This window comes from Penicillium roqueforti (genome assembly GCF_015533775.1).
Source record: "Penicillium roqueforti strain LCP96 04111 chromosome Unknown scaffold_22, whole genome shotgun sequence".
Lineage (NCBI taxonomy): Eukaryota > Fungi > Ascomycota > Eurotiomycetes > Eurotiales > Aspergillaceae > Penicillium > Penicillium roqueforti.
The window spans coordinates 333,636-345,573 of NW_024067586.1; the positions used below are offsets into that span (position 1 = coordinate 333,636).

Below are 11,938 nucleotides of genomic sequence, written 5' to 3' on the forward strand. Positions count from 1 at the left end.
ATTTTGAAAAAATTTTCAAAGTTTCCCCGGCCCTGCGGTCGGGTCAATAAGGTCTTGGTTGGTTGGGTTTTTACCCTACCAACCATCAACAAAACCCAATAAAATTGGGGTCCCCCCTCCCCCCCCCCCCCGGTCTCCAACCACTGACTCTCCCGAGTCTTCCGCGGAAGGGATCGTCCGGCTTCCAATAGCGTGATAGTGTGCCAGGGTCTCAATTTTTAGTGTTTGTTTTTCATAAAACACAGGTGCTTTTGTACAATGTAAAGTCCCCGAAAGGGCACTTACGTGTCATCTCCTACCAAAGGTACCCATGGATATCGACAAGACTATTATTTGCCTCTTCTATTCGGCCTGGTCTGATTCGACTTTCGACAGCAATCTCCCCATTTCTGTTGCCGGAGACTCGACTTTCTAAGGATGGGCGCTTATACAGATCTTCTGTCATACTGATTATCATGACCTTCTTTTGAGCCTATGTCAAAACGCTACCACGTCTAACGATCAATAGTATACAACATAGAGCAAGCTAAAGTAGGGCTCCGTACATTTGGTCCCTTGAAAGCAATACTAGTCTAGTCAGTCTGCACAAATAGATACTAATACATGTAGCAATCCTACCTCACCGCTCAAGTGATTCACCTACAATTCCTGCAGGATTCCTATCAAATACATCACATAGGGGTGTCTTTTCCGTACCGAAACTGCCTAGCCCCATATAAATCTTTTTACAAATCGGTACGGCCCACCGAACACGGTAGTTACCATACTGGTATCATACGGCTCTTCGATTATCTCAATTTCCAACCCTCTTTTCTTTCCCTTGTGCCTATTCACTTCCCCTCTCCAGACTCTGCTTCACCGTTACTTGATTTTTTTAACTGCAGATCCTATCCAACGCACAGCTCATTATTGAGGGGTTCCTAAAGACGCCTTCTCTTCCACCCTAACCCACACCCGCACCGCGATCTACCTTCTCCGTGGCACAACTTTGTCTCTTCGCCGTGAACCATTACGATTCTGGTCGACTTACGATTTACGACGAAACGAACACCGGAAACACCCGCTCAAATATAATACTTTAACGCTTGATTCTTTGATTTCCGTGAAAGCGTGGCAACACCGGGGATTCAGCAATCGAATATCTGTTAGCCATGGCATCAATGGATGCTCTAGGGGCCTTCACCTATATGAGAGACAATCTTCCTGCATGGATCACCCGCGTCTCAGAGCTTGCTACACACACCCACAAGAGACACGACGAGTACTCTGAAGCTTACAGACGCCACGTAAACTTCAAGCCCCGCCGACGGAAAAATAGCTCGGTTTGCTCCATTCATACCGATGACCTCGTTCCGATCGCACAAAGAAAGAGTCCCAGCCCAGAACCTGTGGTAGTTGGGACATCGCAGGATGCGCCCGAGCAAGGCCAACGTTCAGATCGCAAGCGCACCACAGATGAGGCTCCATCAGTCGAGTCCAATGAAGAATACAACTCGTTGGTAAGCACACGGCACAATGTCATCATCGAGTATGATGGCCATACACAACAAACACTTGAGGCAATTGTACGCGATATCGGGGTGGCCAGGAACAACATCAGACGAGGGCAGATGTCATTGATGCCACGTACAGGGCTGCGAGCGAGCTTGTTGAGCAAAGGCGTGATGAATATGCCAAGTGCACTAGGACAGACAGGCCCACTCTCTTGTGTTCGCAGTACTCGACTCACATCTGGGCTTGTCGGTATCTCCGGGACCAGCGCACTTCGGAGAGACTCCCCTTTTGACTATGCAGACAAGCAGCTGGAACTTGCCCATTCGCTTTGCGAGACGGCATCTTACCAAGTCCTTCGATCTGGCGATTGTGGAACGGAACTGGACGGGGTCGAGGAGAAGTTCAAGATGCTCCTCGCGACGGCTATCAACGAGATCGACCGTATCACGGCAGAAAAGAAGCAGCAAGAAGAACAGGAGCAACAGCAGCAAGAAGGGACCGCGGAAGAGGGACCTCCCAAACCGCCCCCTACCCCCTCCGCAGCGCGACTCGCAATGGTTGCTTCTCTTGCAATGAACAAGCCCTCGATGGCCACGGCAGGCACCATTGAAGTCGATGATAACTCGTCTCTCTCGGCTGAATCGATTGATCTCTCTGCATTCCGGTCCTCTCGGATCTGAGTGTACACACGGGCAGCCAGCACTTGACCTCATATTAGCCATTTAGCGTGTGTTGAACCCCTTCCAGCAAAACCATTGCAGCCAGTTGATACCTTCGATCTGTTGAGGCCATCTCTTTCTCTTTGATTGGCCTTGGTTTTTTTTGCCTTTCTGCATCTTTGATTGCGATCTGATTTGTAGTTGCGGGGGCGCATACGATTACACCATTCATTCCCTTGTTTGCGGTCCATGTTCTATTCCTCCTTCTTACTGTCTTTTGATCCCATTTTTGAATATTGCTGTTCTTGTTTAGGATACATACCTCCTGCCTGTCTCTTGCATCAGCTCATGACTCATTCCCAAGGGAGCACGGCGTTTTTATCACTATTTATGTGTTTTCTTCTGTGGCTTGAGTTTCTTCGACCTCTCTGCGTTCATTACACCGATCATTATACCGATCCATTCTGAGTATATATTTATGGCATGAATTTGACTTGTTCGTGGAATTTTTAGCTCCGTTGGCAAACTTGCATGCATGAGGTCCTATGCAACATACAACAAAGAATCGTATTACATTCAAGGCGTAACGGTCCGGACATTCCATGACCGATTGAGTCCAGTTCCACCAATAATGTGGAATGTACTCCGTACAATGACTTCCCTGTAATAATCCCATATTCAGCCTGGAATGTCCCAATGCATGACCGTTGCCGTTCCCTGTCTCGGCACGGAAAGACAACGCCATGCATGTCTTTTGATTGAATGATTCGCTAAGCAAGCGAAGTCGCCACAAGGACGGGCTCCGTTGCGGGTCCGGGAGTCATCGAGTGGTTGATACTGTAACCGTCCTAATTAAGTATAGGCTTAAGGTGGAGATAATGAGTATGTAGGTGGGGGGGATCAATTCTTTGTGCAATATATGTTGTACATACTAACTATCATCTGCGAGTGCATTGCCGCTCAAAGCGTCTTTATTGTTCCAAGCTGCGGATTACAATATACGTATGTACGCATCTTTCAATGTGTCTTTTTTGAGAGGAAATTCAATTAAAATAACTATACTCCGTACAATGTACTAAAAAAAGTCCCTAATCTAGCCATGCGTGCGTGGACATGATATCGCCATGCATGGTCTAGACACAATTTTTTCGGTCTATCATGGATGTAGCAGGTGAAATCATAACAACATATGTTGCTCCCACCTGGCAGGATGTGGGTGCAGGGATCTTGCTTCTCGAATATACCAAAGTACATACATACAATGTAATTATATTCTTTCCCTCTGATTCTATGGACTTCGGCAGCCTCTATCCCTAGGTCTATCCCTAGGTCCTCCTTGGGAAACAGTGGTTCTTTTGAGCATAAGCTCTAAAGATAGTGAAAGATCTCAATCCAACTAATCAAATAGAAATATAAAATGCTATATGCTTATCATCAGAGCGGACACTTGATTCTTATGATATTAATACATACAGTACTCCATACAGTAATTCAGTATGTATTGTACGGTGTATAGACCTCCCGCTCGCCCGTCTCCTTGCCGATCAACACGCTGTCAACTTTACCTTCCCCTTTTGGGTGGCACGGATAATTATTCCAGTTGTTTTTTTCATGGGACAAAGGTACCATGCAGGAGAGGGGGAGAAAGACAAATTTGAGTCTTTCTATAATAGCATTGTTTTCGAGGTTCTGCTGTGCGAAATACAACATACTACAACATATATCGCCGTATATTCAGAAATGCGTCCTACACCTAATAGGAGATGCCGCAATAGATTTACAGTCTACATAGAAGATAACCCAAATTGGTATCATGGCCCCCACCCCTACTAGCCGGAATTGGCGGGTGTTAAAGGATAAGCCAAGCAAGCCAACGCGGTGTCCTACCGGAAGCCCTTAATTAATCCTGGGAAAACAAGTATATTTCCATCGCCCTTGGCGGCATTGGCCCTGTCTCTCTTACTTGGTGCTGGATTTACAAGGATGTGAATCAAGGTGCACATCCTATAGTAGGCTCCTGCCTTGTTTGGAAAGAGGCGATTCTACTAGCTTACTATGGAAGATTCTTCTAATTTCCATTACAGTTGTCTCGGGGAGATGTTAGTACTTCTGGATGTGATGTCTATATTGTGGCATAATCAAATCTCGCTTGTAAGAATACTCCGTGGTGTGCTGGTACACAGCACAAACTTCTGTGCGGGTATTCAATTGTACTCGAAAGAAGCTTACGGAGTACTTGAGGTGAAACAAGATATTTTGGGGGTTTGGGATTAGATACGAGTAAATGACAGTCTAGAACTAGCTGTATCAATGACCTCGGTCTCGACAAAAGTACCTACATGTCACATGTGCACAGGATGTACTTTTGTAAAGTACGAAAGAAGATTGATCGTATCTACAACTTATGACAACTGTAGTGCCTACGATGTACTGTGTAGCGCAAGCCTCGGCAGTAGAGAGCCAGCTTATTTATTGATCGATTGATAATTCTCAATCCGGTGGCCGCATCGCGATTTGCAATAGATCCGAGAAGTCATTTACGATATACGAAGTGAAGTGCCCCATAGAGAAGAACATATACTATATATTCGAGAAAGGTGAGCAACCTTACTATAGTAATTACATAGAATTCTTTACAAACCCAGGAGATGAATGCTTGATAGTCAAGTTGTAGTTTCCGAGGAAGCTATTACCCGGTTCTAGACGCTCTTCTTCAAGCCCAACAACCATGCAAAACAGGCAAGAAATCCATTTAAACATTTTGATATTAAAAATAATAATCAAAAATAGAACTTGATGCATTGACGGGGAATCGAACCCCGGCCACTACTTATCAACACTTCAGGGAAGTATGAAATGGAAGAGTAGTATTCTACCACTGAACTACCAAAGCTGTCTTATTGGTTCTGTCGCCTTATTACGAAATCTGGCATCTAAAAAGTTGAAGCATTAATTCCCTAGTTTTATAGAACTACGAGGTAAAATGATATATATAAATTTGCCGTAACTAGTAAGTGTACAGTGGAGTGCTAAGGGTAACCCACAACAATATCCGGGTTCATAATTGCTTCTTAAAGTCAGCAAAGTAGAGATTGACCGACTTGACCTCTAGGGCTGGCCCTATGGAATGCGCCTACTGAAGTGAGAAGACTGAGGATGATTACTGAGCTGCGAGGACTGGAACTTTACCTTCGGAGGGCCGCACATGGAATGTACTCGATTGTGTAGGGGTGGTGTATTTCGCAGTTGGAAGTGCGGATGACACACTCACTCACTAATTGCATCTCAACCGTGGCATGTGCTTGGGGAATTCGTGTGATCTAGTTAGATCGACGAGAGGCGTGTACAAAGGAAAGAGCCTGCGCTGGAGGTTTACTCAAGCAATCTACTTCGCTGCGTAAGATCAAGTGCTCGAGCTAGGTACTCGATGTTTGAACACCCCAGATTTGATTCACCGTGTTTCTCTACAAGAGGAACTACAAGCGGATCTTACTTAATGGGACATTTTGATGCTGCTGGTGAGCCGGGGTAACTCGGCGAGGTATTCTGTATAAATAGGATGTTTTGGCAGCGTGGATGTCAAGGTACACAACCATCACTATAACTGTAATTTGACATATTTTGATTCAGTATCATTCATGTCCAATCAAACATCAAACGCAACTAAACGGATATCATCACTCATAACCCCTTGTTCCTTCTATTAACCCATTGAAAATGCTCAACATAGCCCAGCCCTGGAATACAGACGGTACGAAATAAGAAAAAGAACAACATAATCAAGTCACAAAAAGCAACATCTCGTCTCACATCTCCTCGAAGGCACAATCAGGATGCATGACGAAAAGGACCTTTCCGTCATTTTGGGCGTCGTCATCGGTTCCATCCGTGAGGCCAGACCCGGAGATACGCAGCAAGAGCTTGTCCTATAGAGTAACTTTATTAGTGACGTTGCTTGATGGAAATTTACGAATATTGCCATAGCAAAGGAAGATCTACTAACCTTAACCATGCGTTTCAAGACCTTGCCTGCCAACTCGCGCTCGCGCTCGTAATCTTCTTTGGTGTTAAGTTCACCCTCAATTTGCTCCAAGTACCAGAGTACAAGATCTTCTTGCTCGACACCCTCGCCCGAGTTCACCTCATCCTCATGTACCCGCCTGACAATCTGGTTCAGGATCTTGGCGTACTTGTCATAGGTGATCTTGGTCTTCTGGCGTTCTGGCTGGGCAGCAGCTTGAGCAGGCTCTGCAACGTCACGCATAGGGCTGTCGCCATCATTATCGCCATCGGCCATATCCTGGTCTTCATCGCCATCGTTGGTGTGAGTAGGTACATCATCTTCAATCTCAACATCATCTTTCTCGACAGTCACGATACTCTGGCGGAGAAGATCGTATGCCTCAATGACGAACTTGGGAACTACCTCCTCGACACAGTTGGCCTTGGCGACAGCCTCAGACAAACGGATCAAAGACTCGAGCTGGCGAACAGTGATGCGGTATGAAGAGCGGCCCACGCCTCCCTGGGCGTCGTTGGAGCGCAGCTCCTTGTATTTCTCGACCAGCAGTGTCTTTGCCTCCTCCGTGAAGACTGGGCGGAATGTGCGTGCGAACCGGATGTAGCGCTGCAGTTGTTCTGTGCTCAGCTCGGGCTCAACAGCCTCATCGCGGTACATGTGTACGTTAACAATGTGGTTGGCCAAACTGCGGTCAACAGACTCCTTTGGATCATCGCGGATAACAAAGAACACATCGAAACGACTCATAATGGGAGCGCTAAAGTTCAAGTTGTTCCGAAGAGTTTGCTTCGGGTCGTAACGACCATTAACAGGGTTAGCGGCAGCGAGAATTGATGCACGGGCATTGAGAGTAGTATGGATACCAGCCTTGGCAATAGAAATTGTCTGCTGTTCCATGGCCTCGTGAATAGCGACCTGATCGGCGATATCCATCTTGTCGAACTCGTCGATGGCACAAATACCACCACCATTCTATAAGGAACATGTCAGCGATGAGCCCACACTCAGTTGGAGCCACATTTGGAACATACCGCGAGCATCAGTGCACCGGCTTCAATGGTGAACTCGCCTGTCTCGGGATCCTTCACCACCGAAGCGGTCAAACCAGCTGCCGTAGAGGCTTTACCACTGGTGTATACTGCACGAGGGTGCAGTGAGCAGACGTATCTGAGTAATCCCGTCAGCAAGCAATGTCTACATATGAGGAGTGGGCAAAACTTACTTCAAGAACTGACTCTTACTGGTCGACGGATCGCCAACAATACAAATATTGATATCACCACGAAGTTTCATGCTCTCAATCGATGTGGACTTGCCGACACCACCAATCAACTGCAAAAGCAGACCCTTCTTGATTTGACGATGACCCCAAATCATGGGGGCAATCGAATCCACAAGCCGAGAGTAAATATAATCCGAGTGCACCAGTCCCTTGAGATCCTGGACTTCAGCCGAGGTAAGACTATGTAGGAAAGCTTCTTGGGCTGATTCATCTCCAAGGTCATCCTCCTGGTTTTGGTTCAAAGAAGCCAGAATATTATTTGACTGGCCACTCAGCTGCTGCTCTGGCTTTTGGCCAGGAGTGGTTGTGTCTGGAGTAACCATGCATGAAAGGAAGGCCAATCGGTAAGTCAGATCACGTACGCCCAGAGACTTCAATCCAGAGACTCCACTACCACCGACCTCGTTGCCCCGGAAGGAGTTGTTATCGCGGACGGCCTCAGGGCGCACACCGGGAAGACCCAATTGACTGACATCAGGAACAACAATCAAGGTGCCTGTAAATACGCAGCGTTCCCCAGCCTTGGCGCGATCAACCATCTCACCACGCAAAATGACATCCATTGTGCGTGGCATACTACCAGTCGGGATTTCGTGCGATGATTCCTGGAGCTTGACTTTTTGCCAATCGACAAATGTACTTTTTCCGATATCCAGACGCCATCCCACGCGGTTGCCGCAGGTCTTATTGGGGCAATCCATTGGCTCCGTATATTTGAAAGTCTGCTCAACATTTGGAACTACTGTCTTGCAACCTTCGCAGATAAAAGTTCCCAGTGATAATTCTGGTCTGACCTCTGAAGTTCTTGTGACAGTTCCAGAGACGGAAAGCAATTTTCCGATCTGATTCGTCCGAAGCTGTCGCAGTCTGGAAACCAAAGGTAGGTTATAAAATGCAAGGGCAAACATTTTGTCGGTTTGCTGGTGGCGAGTTTTCTCGCGGATCTGACGCTCGAGGTCGGGATTATCTGAAACTCCCGCATATGCTGAGGCAACCGAGGTGCTGGCTCGCGAAGAGGCGCTGGCAGTCATTCGGTGGGAGACGAAGTATTCTGGTTCGTACTTGGCGATGAGATTGTGTAGTCCCTTAGTAAGGAAGGGTTGGAACCGATAGTATTGGCTGGCAATGGCATCTGCCAAGACGGGATTATGGATGTGCGTGAAATCAACGTAGAGAGTTGACAGCTCGAATTTTTTCATCCCCTTAATCTGAGCGATATAATACTTGTCACTAAGAAACTCCCCTGATGAGGGCGGTGCAGAAGACGAGGGTTCGTCGATGTATGACTCGAGCAGCTCTTCAAATGCCTGCTGAACTTTCTCTGCCGCCTCATCGACCACCGGCGGCGCCGCAGGGGCATATGGATTCCGCATACGGCTGATTGCCGAACTTCCCGCTCCGACGACTTGGTCATCTGGGAAGGCATTCATATCACTCATAGGGCCATTGCTTTCCGAGCGCCGGGAGCTGGGCAGATTATCGGAGCGGAGGTTTCGATCGCGAGAAGGCGCAGAGCCCAGCTCGGACTGGATCACGGCGTCGAAAAGGGAAGACATGGCAATGAGCTGATGGCCTTAGAATGGCCAATGTAAAGAAGGGTATTAAGCTTCCACGTGTGAGGAGAAAAAGGGAAATGTGGAGAGATGATATCGTAGACTCAGTTTGCTATCTTAGTTTTTCGTGGGTCTCGTTCGCGGGTCTCCTTGGGCAACTAGGGCGCGACGCGAACGCGTATTCGGAAGAACAGTTGATCCTACACCGACGCGTTAAGTGGTTTCATTATGTAAGTATATACGCTAACCCATCTAGGCAGTAGGTCCTTCATCTTCACTACAAATAACATTGAGTGTCTGACCTAGTGTCCCCACTACCGCTCATATCAGGCGTATAAATGTCAAGACCCGTATTTTTCGAGGTCATGGCCTGACTGCTGGTTTGAAACATGTTCATACCTATGAGTGAAGGGCGGACAGACCAGCATATACTTGGAAACTGCAGGTTTGGCCGGTTTGGCTTGTTGGCCAGAATTATTTCGCAGTCTTAATATGAGAGTTGTGAATTTAAGTGGGTCACGGTCATATATCCTCGGTTGTCACTTATTGTGTGGAAGGGAGTATCCCAAATCCCTACTTCATATTCTGGAGTACAACGTAATATATATTTGAAATGAAAAAAAGTTAGTTTTGGTGTCATCAGAGCCAAAATAGTTGCAGAGAAAGTAAAGTCAGGTCAATAATGTAATACCGTTCTGACGTGCATATAACCATTTTAACTAATACTCCGTACCCCGTCTTGGAATTAATTAAATGCCGGTTTATCCATTGGGTAAATGGTTGATGCTTGGCGCTTATATAAGAGCTTCTTCCCCCCGGGGTGCAAGTCGAGCATCTGAAACCATCCTATTTTTTTTCCCTCCCCGGGAATTATACTCCCCTCGCATTGTATTGCCTCGTAAGTTAGACTATTCTGTGCTAGCGTGCTTTCCTTCATGCCCTTTCTTCCGCGCATATTCTCCGTGACCGTCTGACACTTGTCATGACGTAGGACTTTTGTGTCTTGCGATGGTTTCTTCCAAATCCCGAGTCCTTGGCTGGAGGAATCTTGGTGACTATCGGTCGGTTATGCAGTTTTGACCGTTCCATTGTGTCGACAAAGGAAATCTTTGTTTTCGCAGCTCGACATGTCTGAGAACGAGCGACGGTTAGTATCGACACTGACCAGGCCCGGCGCTGGCCCACCGTTGGGCCCGTCTGACACGGATGCATCGGGTATGCCCCCTCTCGCCTTTACGAGCCAATCTCCCAACTCGCATGCACAACTCAACTAAAGCTTCTCGTATAGCACCTTCTGCCTCTGGCCATGGCTCCCAAACTGCCAAACCCGGAAGGCGCCGACGCGCCGCTGAATCGACGAACACACCTCCCAAGAACCAACACTTCTACTTTGTCGATCAGAACTCGTCATCCAAAGAAAAGCGTGCTCATGTTATGCGCCACCATGTACAGGAAAAAAGGAAACAGCGCAAAATGTCGCATAGCACAACCCCCACAGAGCACATCCCAGATTATATCTCATATCCGGCGAAGAAAGAGGCAGAAACTGCTGAAAAGACTGGATTAGAGTCGCGCTCGACAGCTGCGCCAAACTTCACCAATGGGGAAACTTCGGTACGGAATTCGCTTTCCTCTAGTCAAGTACTTAGGCCACAGCCAAGGCTAGACTGTCTAGGTGTCGGCTTAGCCTGCAAAGCATGATGGATCTAGATGCTAATGCCATGGTGTGTCACAGCTTCAAATTCGATTTTCAAATATGAAACCGCAACCTCATGCTCCTGCGCTACCACCCATTGGCTCGCCAATCACGATACTCGATGCCTCGCGAAGGGATCCGTTTTCTAGTCTCCCAATGGAATACGATAATAGCGATATTGAATTGGCTGACTATTGGAGGAACAAGTTGATGTACTGGTCCGGACAAAACCTTCACTTGAAAAACCAGATTTTCCGGACGGCCATGGGACACCCTCTTTCTTTCAAGGCAGTAGTTCTGTCATACTGCGCGCGGTGGAAAGCACAGCTGTACGGCATGTCCGACAGCACCGAAATCCAGCGCCATGTTGGTCAAGCCGCGAAAATCATTGATGACATTACCTCAGGCTCGGTGCTAGTCAGAGCGGATGATCTTGCAATGGCCTTGGGTGGAATGGCCTTACACGAAGGGCGCTTCGGCAGCAAGGAACTGGCCCAGATATATGTAAACCGCGCGGTCCAGGTCATGCGACCGCGAACAGGAAGCAACAAGCCCGTGGAGGTGTTTATTCACTACATCCGATATCTGATGATGCCAGAAGGCCCCGATATTAGTTTTACCGAACAGCAATGGCTGCTCACTTTTTTGCGAGGAGCCGAAGATCTCATGCGGCAACACAGCTCCCCCGAATACCTCCTCGAAGCACCCCATAGACTCACGGCTTTCCAGATGGAAGGTCCTCTATTTTCCCTGCTGTCTAGTGGGCCGCGGCCCTCCCAAGTGCCGCACGAATCTCGTGTATATGTGGTTCGCGATGCGCATACCCAAGAGGTCAGCCGAACGGCGGCCCTCATCTATATTACGGCCGCACTGTGGGATTTCCAGAATTCCCCAAATAAGACCGACCGGTTCCTTCAGTTTTTAAGTACCACGACAAAACAGCACCACCTCGATCGTGATCCAGCTTGCGAAACCCTTTTGTGGTTGCTGCTGGAGGAAGCGCATGATTCTGATTTACAAGACCCCGAACGCGGATGGTCCACTGGCGAGCTGGTCAAGGCGCACAAACGGCTACGGCCTGACCTCCAGTTCCAGTTCAACGAGATTCTCATGAGCTTCTTATCTTTTCAGACACCCATTCGCGGTGTCAATGCGTTTGAAGAGGAGCTTCGAAATAGTTTACATAATTCTCAATGACCAATTTTTATTACTTGGATTCGAGTCAACGCAGCT

General features: G+C 47.6%; 3 protein-coding genes across 3 annotated transcripts; 2 read left to right on the plus strand and 1 right to left on the minus strand.

The window, feature by feature from the left end:
* Positions 1-1,151: 1,151 nt before the first annotated feature.
* On the plus strand, positions 1,152-2,174 carry LCP9604111_7361 (uncharacterized protein; the record flags this gene model as incomplete). Its single annotated transcript, XM_039075385.1, has 1 exon — positions 1,152-2,174. One exon carries the CDS (start codon positions 1,152-1,154, stop codon positions 2,172-2,174), a length of 1,023 nt encoding a protein of 340 aa, XP_038926752.1.
* A 3,785-nt stretch (positions 2,175-5,959) lies between these two features.
* LCP9604111_7362 (MCM DNA helicase complex subunit MCM6) lies at positions 5,960-9,012 on the minus strand (the record flags this gene model as incomplete). Its single annotated transcript, XM_039075386.1, has 4 exons — positions 5,960-6,079; positions 6,157-7,146; positions 7,206-7,341; positions 7,397-9,012. The coding sequence occupies 4 exons, from the start codon at positions 9,010-9,012 to the stop codon at positions 5,960-5,962; spliced, it is 2,862 nt and encodes a 953-aa protein (XP_038926753.1).
* A 1,124-nt stretch (positions 9,013-10,136) lies between these two features.
* Positions 10,137-11,902, plus strand: LCP9604111_7363 (uncharacterized protein; the record flags this gene model as incomplete). Its single annotated transcript, XM_039075387.1, has 3 exons — positions 10,137-10,224; positions 10,298-10,623; positions 10,745-11,902. 3 exons carry the CDS (start codon positions 10,137-10,139, stop codon positions 11,900-11,902), a joined length of 1,572 nt encoding a protein of 523 aa, XP_038926754.1.
* Between the last annotated feature and the right edge of the window lie 36 nt (positions 11,903-11,938).